Source organism: Lonchura striata, chromosome 2, assembly GCF_046129695.1.
Source record: "Lonchura striata isolate bLonStr1 chromosome 2, bLonStr1.mat, whole genome shotgun sequence".
NCBI classification, from domain to species: Eukaryota; Metazoa; Chordata; class Aves; order Passeriformes; family Estrildidae; genus Lonchura; species Lonchura striata.
This window is the reverse complement of record NC_134604.1, coordinates 77965779-77983957: the sequence shown is the minus strand read 5'-3', so window position 1 is coordinate 77983957 and position 18179 is coordinate 77965779. Positions and strand designations below refer to the sequence as shown.

General features: G+C 34.5%; 1 protein-coding gene across 8 annotated transcripts in view; it reads left to right on the top strand.

Moving 5' to 3' along the window:
• Window positions 1-18179, top strand: part of DOCK9 (dedicator of cytokinesis 9) — a 111298-nt gene that overhangs the window by 88852 nt on the left and 4267 nt on the right. For 3 of the 8 annotated variants that reach the window (XM_021530274.3, XM_021530273.3, XM_031504302.2), the window contains exons 38-50: window positions 1291-1334; window positions 3565-3680; window positions 5374-5511; window positions 5811-5993; window positions 6613-6726; window positions 6867-7082; window positions 8508-8565; window positions 10416-10522; window positions 12976-13098; window positions 13477-13590; window positions 15078-15224; window positions 16026-16236; window positions 16984-17174. In XM_021530274.3, coding sequence (XP_021385949.1) covers window positions 1291-1334; window positions 3565-3680; window positions 5374-5511; window positions 5811-5993; window positions 6613-6726; window positions 6867-7082; window positions 8508-8565; window positions 10416-10522; window positions 12976-13098; window positions 13477-13590; window positions 15078-15224; window positions 16026-16236; window positions 16984-17174 — 1762 coding nt within the window. Of the gene's footprint in view, window positions 1-638; window positions 776-1290; window positions 1335-3564; window positions 3681-5373; window positions 5512-5810; window positions 5994-6612; window positions 6727-6866; window positions 7083-8507; window positions 8566-10415; window positions 10523-12975; window positions 13099-13476; window positions 13591-14245; window positions 14282-15077; window positions 15225-16025; window positions 16237-16983; window positions 17175-18179 lie in introns of all 8 variants that reach the window. The other 5 variants (XM_021530276.3, XM_021530267.3, XM_021530275.3 and 2 more) reach the window with 3 other exon arrangements.

Here is an 18179-nt window from a genome sequence, read left to right as displayed (position 1 = left end):
AAAATACACAAATGACAGAGAACAAAAGGGAACAGGGAATTCTGCAATTCAGGCACTGGTTTTCATTTTTCATCAGCTCTGGTGGTGGTACACAATAGGAAGTTAGCCTGTACTGATTGCTAACACAGATCACTTTTCTGTTTTCTTCATTTGATTGCTGCAAATTTAACAAAGTCTATGGCTCTTCTCCCTTCCTGCTTGGGTAAGAAGCATATGATGCTATCTCAGTTAATTCCTGCTCTCCTGTTGCATGTGTGCTTTCTCATTTTACTGCTGTGTGTCCTAACTTTTTTTGCTAATTTTTTTGCAATCAAAATAGAGGATTCAGTTTTGGGTTCTGAATATTTTCAGAATATTTATGTTTTCAAATACTTTTTTTTCCAAAAGCTCTGAAGTAAATTTAGCACTTCAAGAGTGGCTGCTTGTGTGCTTTTGCTTTCATGCTTTGAGGTTTTGAGAAAGTTTGCTGTGGTGCTTTTTTTAAAGCTACCTATTTTTGTTTTGTAAAGAAAACAGTGAATAGGTTGCATTATAATTCCTTCTATAAAACTTCTTGTGCTTAACTAACAGCACTTCCTATCTTGCTGCAGTTTGACATGTCTAACTTTTGCTTCTATCCCATTTCACCCATCTTGCAGGAACCAGGAGGGGTTAGGATCCATAGTTCATGATCGAAAATCTCAGACATTGCCTGTTTCCCGTAACAGAACAGGAATGATGCATGCCAGATTGCAGCAGCTGAGCAGCCTGGATAACTCTCTCACTTTTAACCACAGTAAGTTTCATTACATGATAACAGCTGTCATCCTCAACCAGTACCACAACACCAGACACGGGTCCCAGAGCCACACCAGTGCATCCCAATGACTTTTACTGTTCCAGGTCAAGCGAATAGCTGGAAGCAGTCGATGGTCTGTTCTCTGCTTTGTGATAGAACAGTCACTGCTGGGTGGTGTCATAACATGGAGCATGGTTAACTACAGTCTGTCCTAAAACTGTATTTTAATATTTTCTTCTGGTTACGTACACCTCAAACTTGTGCTGCTCATAGTTACAAAATTTACTTTTTTTTCCTATTTGTTTTATTAAGCTTTGATTTTTTTCTCCTACACGGTCTTATAAACTACTAGTCTAAAATTAAATATATGTATTCTGACCATATCTCCATGTTTTGACATCCCCTAAGGAGAAATAAGTTTCTTAGAATTTCTGCAAAGATTGTGAGCCCATGATTTAGTTTGTCTGGAAGTGAAAAAGCGTCTAATAATGAAGTGATTTTTCTGTTTTCAGTGTGAGAAAGATATCAAGTATTCTTGGAATTTCTGTAGACAATGGTAAGATTTAATCAGGTTGAAGTCAGCTTGTATAGACTGCTGTACTGAAAACTAAATCTGCTTGTGGCCTATCTTTTTAAACATTCTGCTTCTAAAATGCAATATACTGTATGTAAAGTATTCTAAAGCATCGTTTCTCAAATTTCAGCTTCAAAAAACAATGAAACTGGTTGACTAATGCAGTAAAATACAACACTGGTATTGAAAAGAGTTGTGTGCAGTAAAACAATTATTTGAGTTAACTTTATTTTCACTGTGTTCATTCTTTGATTTCTCAAAGCATATCTAACTGTCCCTTAAAATCTTTTAGCTCTTTTTCTGTAATATAAAGCAAAACTTAACCTAATTGCTCAAGACTTACCATATTGTCTTGTATAAAAGTGAGAAAAAAAATCCCACAAAACCTCTCTATTCATAAATGCATTATCACATCTGTTTAAATGTAAGAATGCAATTGCTTGCTTTTAAAATGTCAGACAAGTATGTGGAAGTTACTTTTTTTCCTTGCAATCAGTCTGCTACTGCTGTATCATCATAATTTTTCCATGGTTGTTGATACGCAAAAGAAAACCTTCACACTATGTGGCTACACATTTGGTACAGTATAATACTTTGCAGATAAAGCCTGGTTAAAAAGAAAAAACTCTGAGAAACACATACTGTGTCCCTGTGCAAAGAGATTCCATGCTTTCAGAACTTGGCAATGTTTACTGATTTTTTAGGAAACAATGAGCTGAAAGATTTTTAAAAATGCATGCTTATGTAAAAAGAAACTTTCCATTCTTTTCCAACTGAAGGAAATTATGAAGGAAGGTGTCTTATTCAGATAACTTTGTCTAAACTGATAATGGGTGGTTTTTTAAATGGACAGTTAATAAATATTACACATTGTATTGACCCAGGTTTTACAAATCGAAAATATGTTGCTGTAAAAACCACATCAAGTATGAAACTGATTTTTATATCTTTTTCTTGTTGTTAACTTCCAGTTTTGTTTAGTTGTCAGTCTGCCTCTATCATGTATCCAAAGTAGCATTCAGAGCTTGAATAATATTGCAGATATTTTGTGTGGAAAACATAAAGAAAGGAAGTGTCTGGTGGAAATAGTTGCTTAACTTGTTTCTAAAATCAAGATTCTTTGCCAAGATAGTTGTCTATTAGTGTAAATTATAAACTTATTTTCTCCCTTTCTAACCACCTAAGCTAGAAATATAATTGAAATACTGTTATGTTGCCTTTAATCTCTGAGAAACTTCAGTATAGATTTGTGCTTAAAGAAAGAACATATAAATCTAAAGAAACTGGTGGTTATGGGTATACATGTGTAGTTCAGACAAGGAAGCAAGAAGGTGCAGAAGGAATTGGCCAGGTGTCATTACAATAGAGTTTGGCATTTCTTCTGTCCTTTTCTTAATCTCAACAAGTTTTTAATCCTTGTCATTGATTTAGTGATGCTAAGTTGTCTGTAAATCTGACATTTAAACATGACACAGACCAAACATTTATAAAGCAGCCTGGTCACGTTTATAAATCTGGTGCTCCATGATCAGTGTTAGGGAACAGAAGGGACACATTATTATCAGTGCTGAGCCAGGACATGTTTTTAAAATTATTAAAATTCACTATGGAGCCAGAAGTTATAGAATGTTTTTATTAAATATGGAGGTATTGCACTGTATTGCTACAAGAGCAGTATTCATTACTTGGGTGGTAAAATGCATATTACTACAAGATTGTATTCCTTCAACTCTTACTATTTTGTATTTTTATCCTGGTTGACTTGTGATTAACTTTGAGACCATTGTAACATCACTAAATTGCCAAAATACATATTTTCAGCTGTAACTTCATCCTACTGCAGTACTTACCAATATATGTGTGTGTGTATATATATATATAAAACTGTGTAGCTTTATATATATATATATACATGTGTGTCTACATGCACATATATATGAAATATCACATAGTTTTTAACTGCTGTTTAATGCTTCTATTGTTGAAATTCTTACTTAATATATTTTATAGTCCTGTGCAAATTATGTTAGAATAATTGTATGACCATATTTGAAACTATTTAAATGCATATGAATTATTTTCTTGTATTGAATACTAACTTCTGTCAGGCTTTTTACTTGTTAATCTTTTCCTAGTTCAGCAAGTCTTTTGGAAATAAGCAACATTTAAATGAGTGTATCCAGCACTTACACTTCATTTGGAATTTCTGTAGGCTATGGCCATTCAGATGCAGATGTCCTTCACCAGTCTTTACTTGAAGCAAATATTGCCACCGAAGTTTGCATTACAATTCTGGACACTCTATCATTATTCACAATGGCATTTAAGGTTTGTTTATAACTTGGTGTTAACTTTTCCCTTAAGTATCTTTGAGAATAAATACTTTTAAAAACTATTTTTGAAATTACATTTTTATAGTCTAGTTAAATAGCATTGCTATTTTTAGGTTCTCTAGCACTGTATTTTATTATTTTCATGTAAAACTGATAATGTCTCACAGCAAAATGCTTTGGCTTCAGTTACACATCATACACCAGCAGTAATCTGTGAGAAAAGCTCCTTCCTCAGTCTAACTTAAAAATTGTTCTAGCAGCTTTAGTGTCTACCTAATATTAGTGGTAAAAGTGGCTTTAAAAAGGCCGTGTGAGGTGAGAAATCTATGGCAAAACCATAATTGGACACTCTCAGACTTTCATATTGAACTTAGCTGCTTATTATAGTAATGCACTCCTTAATAGTGATTTGTGTGTTCCTCTTCTGTAACATTTTTTCCATTTGTCCACTAGTAAGACTTCTTTTAGTTGTATCAGTTGGTCTCCTGTGGAATCTTTATATAGCACACCCACTTACTTACCCCTCTTGGCTGTTTTTCTGAGGTTTTCCAGACTTTAAAATTGAAGCCATAAAAAGGAGAGATGATAACTCTAGCTTGTTTCTTCTCTAATTGAAGCAGTATATCCAGTTTTTTGCTTGAATAGTCAAATTTAGTGTCTTGTCTTTAATCTTGTTATGAAAACATGAGCTTATTTACAATGAGATTCCTTCTCCTGGTAATTGAATTTGTAGAGTTTATAGCCAGTTCAGTCCATGGACCTGGTGATAGAATTGAAAATTAAGATACCTAGCTATAAAGATTTAAAGAGGAATGAACACTAATGATCCTGTAATTATCAGCCCATCATGCTTGAAATGACAATTGTTCAAGGTTATCTGTGTGTTGTATATTGAGAAGGTAGGCAAGAGTATGCCAGAACAGTCTCAAAGATTCAAACAAAACAGGTAGTACAATCAGGAGCTTTTATGTAATCAACTGCACTGAAATACATAAAGTCAGAGTCATATGATGGTTTGGATAGTAAGGGACTTTGAGAGATCATCTAGTTCAACCTTTCTGCATGGGCAGAAACAGCTTCTACTAGACCAGCTTGCTCAAAGCCCCATCCAGCTTGGCCTTGGAAAAACCTTCCAAGGAACTGGGCTTCTACTTCTTAGGGCAACCTGTCCCATTGCCTCAGCACCCTCACTGTAGAAAAAGCTCTTCTTATATCCAGTCTGAGCCCACCCTCTTCCACTCCTTTGGAGGCCTGTATATAAGCAGTAATGACAAGGAAGAGTCAAGTGCACCAAGGTGAGTTGCAGAAGGGGCAGGACCTTGTAGAATCATGTTGTAGTAGGAGATACTGCTATGAGAAAATCCCATCTGAGCTGCTAAAGCCAGTGTAAGCAAAGTCTGTTAGTACTTTGAGTGTGCCCCTCAAAAAGCTATTAGGTTTAATTTACAGCTGATAAAAACAGTTGTGTTATATGAGTCTATTTAGAAGGCAACACTTTGTTTATAAGCAAAACTAATGAAGTGTTAGAAATACCTAGTTAGAATTCATGTATATTTGTATTATTATACATCTTGGTAATGCCACAGAGGTTATATTTTTTTAAATGTCCTGCTTCTGATTATCTGTTCTTAGAGTAGTATAAATGTCTTGCTGTACAAAACTCCTAAATTCTTGTTGTTGTTTTAAAGACTCAGCTACTGACTGATCACGGACATAATCCATTGATGAAGAAAGTATTTGATGTATACCTCTGCTTCCTTCAAAAGAATCAGTCTGAAACAGCATTGAAAAATGTATTCAGTGCTTTAAGGGCACTTATTTACAAGGTAAGACGTTTTTAAAAATCCATCTTCAAGTACATGTCCAGTTCTTTGCGTAACAATATACTATGTAAGAATTTAAGAACTAACATCCCAAAATAAAACTGGAAAATAAGGACTGATCTTATCTCAACAGTGTCCTTTGATTTCCTGTAAAAATTGTTTTGTGCCATGAACTACTGTAACTCTTGTTCTTTCCACAGTTTGAGGATATGAATATATTTGGTTTTTTTCTGATGCTTATTTTATCAAGATCTTACTCTAGTTTTACTGAGTAAATTCTTTGTTTTGTTCTTTTTTCTCAGTTTCCTTCTACATTTTATGAAGGTAGAGCTGATATGTGTTCTGCACTGTGCTATGAAATTCTGAAGTACTGTAATTCCAAGCTGAGTTCAATTCGTAATGAAGCTTCACAGTTACTGTACTTTTTGATGAGAAATAATTTTGACTACACAGGAAAGAAGTCTTTTGTTCGAACACATCTGCAAGTTAGTATATTTTCTTCTTTTTTTTAATATTGTAGATACACAGTTGCATACCAATGTGCAAAGCCTTGTTAGATAGACTTAAAATAATTTATTTGGAGTTCAAGCAAAGTTGGTACTAAGAGTAAGAAAATGGGCATAAAATCATATTCAGTACAAGGAAATGCTTAGAAACAGTTGGATGACCCTGTGTTTTGTAGGAAATAAATTTTATTTGTCAGTGCAAACATTCTCTTTTGTAGATGTTATTTTTGTTAAATGTTGTATCCAGTCGCATCTGAAGAAGGAAAAGAATGCAGCAACAAGCACATAGAAATCTAAAGTAAAACAAATCATTTGAAAATTGTATGTTTTGATGAAGGTGAGAACAGTAGTTTGCCAGTTTAATGATTGCTGGCTAGTTCACCTAGCAGTCGGTCATGTATCTTGATAAAACACCAAGCCTGTTTTATCTTGTCTATGTTATTGTAAAAGTAATTGGAAGAGACCCCCAAACATTATTTTATATAGAAGAATGGTTTTTCAATTAAAAAGAACAAAATTTATTTTGTAATTGCCTCATAGATACATCTCAAGGGTGTTTCATAAAATATGCACTAACAAGATATTTGTTTCTGTCAAGGTTATTATTTCAGTAAGCCAGTTAATTGCTGATGTGGTTGGAATTGGAGGAACTAGATTTCAGCAGTCTCTTTCCATCATCAACAATTGTGCCAATAACGACAGAATTATTAAGGTCTGTTTTTATTCCTATTTCCATACTGTAGAAGGGTGCTTGAAGACTCTTTTATAGCATCTTTTCCAGTTATACTTTATCACTTTGTTGTGCAATGACTAGGAAAACACAGTAGTTAACCTGACTTTTCCATGTTTTAGCACACTACATTCCCTTCTGATGTTAAGGATTTAACCAAACGGATTCGTACAGTACTGATGGCTACGGCTCAGATGAAGGAACATGAGAATGATCCAGAAATGCTTGTAGACCTCCAGTACAGCTTGGCAAAGTCTTATGCAAGTACACCTGAACTGAGGAAGACATGGTTAGACAGCATGGCAAGGATCCATGTTAAAAATGGAGATCTTTCAGAGGTAAGAGGAAAAAAAAATCAAATTAGTTTTAGCTCTGGTATAAGCTTAAGCTTATCTTTATAGAAAGGGAATGTATTGTATGTAGTTGTTAGCATGTAACATAAGTATTTTAAACAGTATTTGAATTGTTGCTGGATTGGTTTCAATAGCTGATAAGTTTTTCTCCTACCCAAGTACATCTGTTAGTAATTTCTGGTTTTAATGTAAGGAACATGTTTAACTGCTATAGCTGGCACACTACTAAGAATGGAATGCACAACACAAGCCATGGAAGAAGGCCTTTTGCTTAAAAATATCTTTTTTATTACTTGCTTAAACACTTAAAGCCACTCCTTGAATTTTCTTCCAGTTGCCTTTACTTGAAGAATTAGCTTGATTTTATTCCAAATTGCTTACTAAAAAAATGACTAATGTTCTTAAAACTGACAAATAATTTCTTGTGTTGTTTTAAAAAAAGGAAAGCTTTCTGTTTTTACTGTGCTCTTAAAATATTCAGTTCTAGCAAAAAGCAGAATTGGGGATTGTTATATGTCTTAATGAGACATTAACATTTTAACTGGATACAAATTCATTTTGTCTCTTTCTGGAAGGTTTTTCCATCTGAAAGTAAATTGCTTTGTATGAAATCATTGCATTTTATTAACATCAGTTAAAATGAACATCATGTAAGCAAGTAAAGATCTCCAAGAAATAGAAGGTGCTATCTTTCAAACTCAGTTCTTAGTACTGGAATTCTCTTCTTTCACATGGTAGCAACACAGAAGGCATGCACATGACTTTGATATTAGTTTGTCTCTTGAACTGAACAGCTTCTGAGAAGTCTTTTAGTCCTTTTCAGTTATGTTTTTCAATTTTTTGTTAAAATCTTTATATTTTGACTGTGCAACTAGATGAAGATGTGTGCAAATCATCAAGTTCAAGCCAATACAAAGTATGAGTTAGAATTTCTGGCAGATTCTTACTTTTTTCCTTCACATCCATTGTTTGAGCTTGTGCAGCCTCCATATTTGAGCTGTTCAACTGATAGTTACTTTGCTGAAAGCCTTAGCCTTTTTAATAAAACAAGAATGTGATTTTTTTTTTTTTTTGTTGAGAAAAGTCATCAGTGTCAAATCCATTACAAAGAGTGTCACTGGTTTTTATTACAGCATGATATTCCTACCTTGTGATTTGTGACTCTGGGTCACTCTTAGATTGTGAACTGCTGTCCATGCCACTTGGTGCTCTGCTTAAGGACTGCACTTGCAGAACTACTGCTTTACATAAATGAGGTGGAGAATTCTTGCAGTAGTCATAGAATATCTGCTGCAAAGCAGCAGAGGAGAACTGAAGAAATTGTCTTGTACTGTTGCTCTCCTTATATACCTTGTTTTTATAGTCCCATTTTAATTGTATTTTGAAAGATTGTTACTGTTTCTGTTTTAGGCAGCAATGTGCTATGTCCATGTAGCAGCACTGGTTGCAGAATATCTCACACGAAAAGGTATGATTTCAAAACCTTATTTTAATGTATTATAATATATTTTTTTATTAGAGTCTGGGAAAATCAATAGTTTCCTTGAGGAAGTTGTAGGTATTTCAGTGTCCACTAGGGAAAAAATTCTGACCTATCCAGGTAGCAAACTCACATATTTGAGAGTAAACTTGCATATCTAAAGGGCAGCATTTCAGGTGAAGGCAAAGTAAAATTTTTGGAAAGTAAAAATTTAAATTTTGCAGCAGAGCTGCTAGTAGCTCAAACCAGATCCTTTCTGAAGTGAAGTTATCTGTGAGTATTCTTGTTTCTACAAGTAGTCAGTCTCTCACTGCCTCTAGGGAAACCTGGCATTGCCAGAAGAGTCAAAATAAATTTGTACAAATTTTCAGATGTTCAGTCAATGATAATAGTGCTCTGGCTATTTCACCTTATTGTGAAAAACAGCAAAAAAACCTTCACAAAAAAATTTGTAAAAAAATTGTTTACAAAAAAATTCTGTGCCAGCAGCTGTTTGTAAGAGTGAATTCTGATGACCCTTGAGACAGGGTAGAAAGCTTCCTTTCATCTATAGGATCAGAAGAGTTCTCAGTCAGGGATTTGAGATATAACTTAAATTAACAAAAAGAGCTCTCTTGAAGAACATTTCAGGAATCTGTTAAAACTGATTATGATGTTGAGATAATGTTTTGGATTTGTGCGTAAATTCATATTTGCATCTTTTTAGCTTTGCCTTTGCATGACAGTTCAAAATGAAGTAAAATCATGAGTCTAAAAGATGACTTGTCTCTGTTCTTGTTGTGCTTCTCATCAAATGCTTGTGTAGTGTATAGGCTATTTTCTTCGCCCCAGTGATTTCAGAACCTTCTCTGAAACCAAATCTGAAATAAACTGTTAGAACAAATTACTGTGTCCATTTGGAAGCCTGATGACACCTGAGAATAGTCTCTATTTATTTGTGAGTCCTTTGGGTGTTCTGCTATTTTTATATACTATCATATAAAATTCATTTCCTCTCAGTAATACAGAGGAACAAACTTCTACCTGTGGTACTTCTATGAACAGAAAAGCCCCTTGCATTTGAGGCAATCATTCATTAAAACTTCTGATGGTCAGAACTCCTAACTGAGCAGCAAGAATCTTTGTAGGAATGAGTTGTAAAATAAATATGTGCAAATCCTTAAGCTTCCATAATATTTACTGATCACCCTTGAGGTTTTAATTGATACAGAATATCCTGTTTTCTTAATTCAGCAGTCTGATGTAATCTAAAAAGATATAAACAGAGTGAGTAAAAGAGACGGGTTTCATGTTGGAACATTCTATACTCCATTTTTGTTAAGTATTTTTTTTTCAGTAAAGGAAGTTGGATTGGTATTTTGTTCATTTTTTTCCTGGTTTTCTGAGTTTGAATAATCTGGTTTGCCATCCCTTGATAATGTCATTCATATTGTTCAGACTGGAAAAAATGATGTGCCAGTCCTGTCCCTGTACTCAGGTCCAGCATGACTTCATGGCAGTTTAATTAAATACTGTAAAAGTTGCCTTGAGTACCTTAAACTTAGGGTGGAGTAGATTAGACACAAATTTAAGATGAAGTATGAGAATTCAGGCACTTAGTTTGGTAGGTAAGGGTCCAGATATTAATGTTTTTTGAGTTTTTTAAAATTCATTTGTACATTCATAGTAATGTAAGGTCTTGTATTTTAATCATGCAGTGGGAGGCTGATCTATTTCTTTATTTATTTGGTGATAGATATATTTAAACATGGCTTCTGTTTTATCCAGAATCACAAAGTGGCCTAGTATTATCCTGCTGGAGAAAATTTAAATTGTCTATATTTCTTTTTCAATGATAGGGATGTTCAGGCAAGGTTGTACTGCCTTCAGAGTAATCACACCAAATATAGATGAAGAGGCTTCAATGATGGAGGATGTTGGAATGCAAGATGTTCACTTCAATGAAGTAAGTAAGCATAAAAACATTAAAATTTAGATACATGGAAGGGCTGGGGTTTTTTCAAATTTTGTGTTTCAGTCTGGAGAATTACTGATATAAAGGATACAATAATAATTTTCTGATCTGCTATTCATACCCTAAAGCTAAAATAAAAAAATTGTTAAGTGTCCCAGATTTTGAGAATTTACGGTATTACACGTATTTTAAATATAGTGCTAGCACATCAATTCAACACCACTTTTGGAATAAAAGCAAAATAGGAGCTTATTCTAGTTGACAGGAGGAACTCTAATGTGGGTTACTTATTAGAGTTAGAAAAATATGTTGTTTTGTAAAACTGACTTGGATTTAGAGTATAACTCCACCAGAAATCATGAAAATGTGTTCACTGCTTTTTTGCTGTTTACAGTTTCCCTAAGCAAATATGCCATAATAATGAAAGTAGTTTTACTGACACCAGGCTCAGACTCATGTCCATGTGTTTTTCTGGCTTAAGTTTCACTCCTTGTGTCTTTGCTGATCCATCTGTGCAGGCTCTACAGTAAATTTTACTAGTAAGCAGCCTATATGAAAATGTTAATAATCTTGCTTATGAAAAGCTGTCTGCACTATGTATTTGCTGGTGTAGTTGTGGTAGAGAGGAACAGACCACAACTGGCAGCACTCGTATTGGAAAACCCCCTAGTTTGTAAGTGTAATTGTACAGCAAAAGTAGTTTCTTTTGTGTTATAATTGGTGTATGGTAAAGCTGTATGACAGTATTACTTGACTGTGCAAGCTGCTTTGTGGTTTGTATTTTTTTTCAATTTTTGTGCTGTCTTTTTAAAATCATTAATTGTTATGATCCAGCATGAAATGTATCATGTTACTCAAAGCAATATGCAAGCTGCTCTAAGTTACTGAAGATTGAGAATTCTAGTGACTACTGCTGGTGGAAAGTTTTGTTGGAAATTTCTGTCACTGCTTTCCTGCCAGACCATTTGTCAGAGTTAAATTATTATGCATTTTTTTAATTGGAATGTCCTTTTTCTTTTTCTCGTTAGTCACTCCCTGCAAAAAGAATATACTGATTTTTCTGGGTCATTGAACCCTACACAAATTTATTTCCGTCTCTCATTATTTCCATGGAACAGCAGTAAGCCAAGAGTGAAATTATAAGCCTGTACAGCTTGCAGAAGGATCAAACCAAGCCAAATTTCATTTTTTCCCTGTGTGCAACCCTTTCTAAACTTAACCATGTAGTACTCTAAGTGATGAAATATTGAAAAAAAAAATACTGAAGTTATCTGAAACTTGGGAAAAGTAATAACCATGACAGGGAGAAACAATAATAGTTCTGCAGAAAGACCTGGAAGTTCTTGTGGGCTGCCTGTTGAACAGGAATCATCAGTGTGGCTTTGTGGAAACAAAAGCCAATGCAGGTTGTGTTGTGTTTGTGAGGATTGACTCAAGAAGCAGAGGGAAGTGAGTTTTTTCCCTTTTATGTTGGCATTTGTGGAGCCCCATCTCTAACCTTGTGTCCAGCACTGACCCCCAAAAGTCAAGACAGGTATCAACAAACTGGAAAAAGTCCAGCTCCTAAAGTGGTTAGTCGAAGAATCAGACGTTTCCGAGAAGAGCACCAGTGAGAGCAAGAGGCTGTTCTCACAGGTGTCAAGGGAAACACTGCATATAAGGAAAAAAACTTTTCCCATGAGAATGGATAAATATTGAGACATGTGGCTCAAAAATGGTGTGTTTTTTTGCTCCTTCCTATCAGCTCTCCCACTTGTGCTCTTCCTGTTCTTTTCCTTTTGTAAACAAAATTTTACTTTGCTACATCTGGATGCCCTCTGGTGTCTGAATTAAGCACTTGTGTCATAAACCAGTGTTGTGGACAGCCCTCGTGGTGCAGCAGTGACACTGGTCTGTCACTTGTCACCACTTGGCTGCTGACAGTGGGGAGTCTGCACAGCCCCATAATGACTGGGGGAAAGGAGGAAATGTTTTAAGTTCTGTTGCAGCACGTGGATAAGGCTACTACTTTTTAGTCTGTGCTCACAGTGTTAAGAATTGATTTTCTTAGTGATGTCTTTAAGCTGACTTAGTCTTCTACCAAAGGGAAGAAGGCGGTGGAATAGAGTAACTTCTAAGCATCAAAGGAGTTTTTTCCAGCTTCTTGCTTCAACACTGTGATGCAAGAGTGATAGAAGAGGGTCCAAAGAAGTTTCAAGACTATCTAAAAAAACACGCTGTTTGTAAATACAAAGAGTATGTGTGTATACTCAGACCATTCTGTCTTGTTTTGTTTCCTTTTACCAATTTTTGATTGCCACAATAACTTAAATTACAAAGTGTACCTAATTCTGTTTTGAGGCAAGATTTTCGTTTTCACTGGGAAGAATTTTGGTATAATTATTTGCTGTGCTTTCGATGAGTACTGAATTGTTTTACACTTTCAAATGTGTATCCAAATCTAGGATGTGCTGATGGAATTGTTGGAGCAGTGTGCTGATGGACTCTGGAAGGCAGAACGCTATGAACTCATCGCTGACATATATAAACTTATAATTCCCATTTATGAAAAACGGAGAGATTTTGAGGTACTTAATTCATCAAAAGTAAATTTGAGCAAGAAAAAAATCCCAATTTTTCAAGTCTAACTGCCTGACACATTGGACATCACATAATAAGAGTTAAAATTGTAACTGAAATTTGAATGTGTTGAAATGTTTGTTTTAATTTTAAATAATTAATTTTTTTTCTTTAAATATAAAAAACTAAAAATCAGTCTTACATATTGCCATCCTGATACAAATGCTAAACCTAATACTACCATTCAATAAAAGAATGTTTTCAGTTGTTACTGACTGCAAGAAAATAATTTAGGATAGGAAATATTAAGATAGGAAATACATATTTTAAGATAGGACAATTGTGCTTTGTTCTTCTCCCTCATTATTGTTTTCTTTCACTTTTAGAGGCTTGCTCACTTATATGACACCCTTCATCGAGCGTATAGTAAAGTTACAGAAGTTATGCATACAGGCAAGAGGCTGCTGGGAACTTATTTCAGGGTAGCATTCTTTGGACAAGTGAGTGTTACCTTCACTGGTGTGCTCTATGCAGTAAGAAAAACTGGAATTTATTTTACAAGGTTTACTCCATCATCTATATTGATGCTGTGACATTACAAGCACACAGAATGTGTTCTGTATGAAATAAAGAAACACCATCAGTAATTTATTTTTAAAACATTTATCCAGTAAAATTCTTATAATTTTCCTCAGTAAATTTTTTTGCCTTTTTTTTCTTTTTTTCTTCTTTTATTTACTACCTTAAGGCAGCGGTAAGTTTTCTGTAATGTCAGTTATAGCAATGCATTGACATAATGTCTGTAGTGCTACGGTGTGGTTTGCAAGGCTGCTTCTTAGATTGGTATGCATTAATAGCCATTGCAAGTCAAAAAGTAACATCAAGCTCCATTTAGAGAACAGATCACTCTTTTCTATGCATCAGTATTGCATGCTTCAAACCAAAGTTCTGGCTGTGTATTGGGCAGCTTCACATCCTCTGGTACATGTCTAGAATGCCTCTGTATCCCTATGGTATCACGCATACGGTATCGAGTAATAAACTCTCTACATGCATAGCCCAGTTGCTTAAATGTCCAGCTGAGCATGGAGAATTGTAAAATACTCTGAGCAGTATAATTTTACATGTATTCTGTTGTCTTTTATGACTTTATAGCAATACCAGTTTACAGACAGTGAGACAGATGTTGAGGTAATTACAGTGACTGCTTACAAAGCAAGCAATGCAGTACAAACTACTGCATTTCACCGTAGTTTGGTGTGGGTATTTTTGTCAATCTAGCCTGTGTTTATACATGATATGTTGTGCTTTTCTATTTTGTCTGTTTCGTTTATGACAAAAATATTTATTTTCTGGTTTCAAACATGAACTCAACATGGCTTGTTGTTTTAAACCAATGAACTGTTTCACTTTCCATGTATTGTGCATTTAGTTGTGGTTTTAAAAACAATGGTATGTGTAATAAAATAAAGAAGTATATACCAATAGTAAATCATAAAATTAAGATCTTTGCATAATTATATTTCATCTTGTGGAATTAAATTTTTATAACTACCTAAGGAAAATTTTCAGATTATTTTTATATAAACTTTTGCCAAAGTAGTCACTTGTGAATCAGATTGTCTTGTTGGGCAAGACTACCAATTTTGGCGAGTGAAACAGTGCTGCAAGTTCACTTTTAAGTAAAAGTGAAGGAAACTTATCTCAAAGGCTTGGCACACCATAGAATTGCTACAAACTTTTAAAATTTAAACTCTGTGTTTCCATTATCTTTCACTCATGTTGTAGTAAAGAATTACATTTTTCTGTTGTTTTTTATTCTCTTAGAAAACCCTTTTACTTAGATTTTAATTTCTGTCTATTTATGTTTGCTTGAATACTGATGTTAAATGTTTATATTTCCTTTGAACCCCACACATTATGTCTATCTTAGTAATTTCCTTACATGTTTTATTCCCCAAGATTTTGATTACTTTATTTTTTACAGGGTTTCTTTGAGGATGAAGATGGGAAGGAATATATCTATAAAGAGCCTAAACTCACACCTCTTTCAGAAATTTCCCAAAGACTCCAAAAACTCTACTCTGACAAATTTGGAGCCGAGAATGTCAAAATGATTCAGGATTCTGGCAAAGTATGATCTTTATTCTCTCTAAAAAATTCTAATACATGGCTTTCACTAGTTTACGTGAAATACTGTGGGATCACTGTCTGTTAATGATTTTCATCTGAAAGCTCTACTATTTTTGCATCTAAAAGCTCTACTGTTGGAAAGGCATGAGAGGAATATTATCTCCTACTAATATGCCGTTTAGAACAACCAAAAAGCTTAATTTCTGTAGTGTTACCTCTCAAAACAATAATTGGATCTTAGAACAAATTTGGATTAAGATCATATTCTGTGTTAACTTTAGCCATATTTCTTGTCCATTCATGCACATTCATTCCTTGGAAGTTCTTCCATTTTCCACATCTCAGCCTTAGACTTTATGGTGCTTTCCTCTTAGTATGATTTCATGGCTCTTTTTGTTCCTTGATAAAGGATCCTTTTGAATCCTTGATTCAAAAATTTCTGTGCATTTTGGCCTTAAAGTGCAGCAATGGTGGGCATTTCAATATATGAACTTTAAAACAAGAGGAGGACTTGATGAAAGGACTGGATTTCATGATCATGACCAGTTAAAACCCTCCAAAAACCAAACGAACCAAAACAAACAAAAAAAAAATCCACAACGTGCTGTAACGCATCTGACTGTCTTTATTCCTAGTAGTTAAAAACTGAATATAGGAAACCTTTGTGAAAGCATGCACGTTTCCCATGTTTTCAATAACTTAGAGGTTAAGAGACCAAATTTAATTTCTGGAAGTTGTTTGACTACTGTTAGATCCACTTAATTCACAATGTTGCTATTTTATTTTTTTTCCTGTTTTTAAGGTAAATCCTAAGGATTTAGATTCAAAATATGCATATATTCAAGTTACACATGTAATTCCATACTTTGAAGAAAAGGAGCTGCAGGAAAGAAAAACAGATTTTGAAAGGACTCACAACATTCGTCGCTTCATGTTTGAGATGCCTTTCACTCAAGGTGGTAAAAGACAAGGAGGAGTAGAAGAACAGTGTAAGCGACGGACTATTTTGACAGGTACTGATGGAATGGAATGCTGTGACTGGAAGCATTAGTTCAAATGGTCTAATTTTGTTCTATATGGGTTTTTTCATTTCACCTAACTAAGTTCTTTATAGCTATCAGCTAAAATCCTTTTCATATTTTTGGCCACAACTAGGTTTTTCAGATTGATTTCTTCAGTGGAGAATCCTCAAAATTATTATCTCCTTTTCCTTAAGCTTCCAGAATTCTGAATCTGGAACCTGGCTTTCCTTTTTCTTAGAAGAAGACTATTTTGAGTTTTGTCTCTGTTAAGTACAAGTTTCTGTATTAATATAGTTGTAAAAACAAATAAGTGACTTTATCATAATAAAGTGACTTTATAATAAAAAGTAACTTTGTAGCTGCCCATAGCCAGTACTTGTGAGGAAATAGCAAACACAGTTTTGCTACTTTGGGATTCTTCTTTTCCTTGAGATTTGGGAATGTTAAGCAATTATTTTCAGAGTTCTCATATAAATTAAGTTCCAGTAGTTTATTTCTTGGTGGTAATTAGTAGCAGTAATGACAGTGATCTTTCTTTGCTGTAATTCATGTAACAGTGTGCACATTTACATTTCAGTGTCTTGCTTCCCGGTCCATTTTGTAGTATTTCTAATTATATAAGTTATTAAATTGGGCAGCTAATTACATCAAAATGAGATTTTAGCATGAGATTCTCTCAAAGCACACCTTATTAAAAAAATCTTTTCCTGACTAAGTTAAACTTGTTTCCGTCCACAGCCATACACTGTTTTCCATACGTGAAGAAACGCATTCCAGTGATGTACCAGCACCACACTGATTTAAATCCCATTGAAGTAGCCATTGATGAAATGAGTAAAAAAGTTGCAGAGCTTAGACAGCTTTGCTCTTCAGCTGAAGTAGATATGATCAAATTGCAGCTGAAGCTACAGGGAAGTGTCAGTGTTCAGGTAAGACCTTTGCCATGTAGCTTTATTTGCTTCTGTCCTTGAAAACTTATATAAGTAGCATTTTATAGTTGATTTCTATTCTGCATGTTTAAGAGTGTCCTAAATTAGAAATATGCTCACTGTCTGCAGTTATTTCTTGAATAGGAAAAGAAATAAAAGTATTTAATATAAACAACTAATCAGAGACAGTTACACAAAATAATTAAGATTCATCTCTGGAATATATTGTATTCCAAGCCCCACCAGATTTTGGTGTAAAGCTGAAACTGCTAGAAATAATAGATGAACCTGAAGATAAATTAGCATATTTTGCCCAGCTGTAGGTCTGCCTACAGTAGGTCTAGCATATTTTTGTAAGAATCCTATGGAGATCAAGAGTGAGTGATAATACATAGGAAGAAGATAACCATAGAAAATCTCATTGTGCATGCCTTTTTGCCTAAAGCAGGCAGGACCTGGAAAGTATAAAGAAGCCATCAGATTCACCAAAACAGGGTACCTGAAGCAGGTGTAGGATGTACAAGTCAGTATGGAAAGGATCTTCAAAAAGTGCAGTGACATATGTGCTACTCTATTATTTTAAACTGATTGGAAACGAAGGAACTGTTAACACAGTCATCTTGAGATGACCAGCTGTCTCATTCAGCAGAAAAGGGAAAAAAAAACAAACCAAGGTTCCAGAATCAGTAAGTTGTCAAGCTAGTATTATGGGATGAGAAGGGAGAGGCTCATTTTAATAATATGAAGGAATAATAAGGATGAGTCATAAGTCACTGAAACCACTTCTCATGTAGCTGCCCTAAGAGCACAATAAAACTTCTGCAGATTTTTGCAGAATTCTCAGCTTGGAAATCTGTTTTCAACAGATACACACACCAAACAGTAATAGGTTAGCTCCTTTTCCCAGCCTAATTGCATAACAGAGATAACAGATTGGCAATATCCGCAGTTACTCTGCCACATCATTGAAGTGGTTTCTTTGTGCCAGGACAGGTTTATAGCACT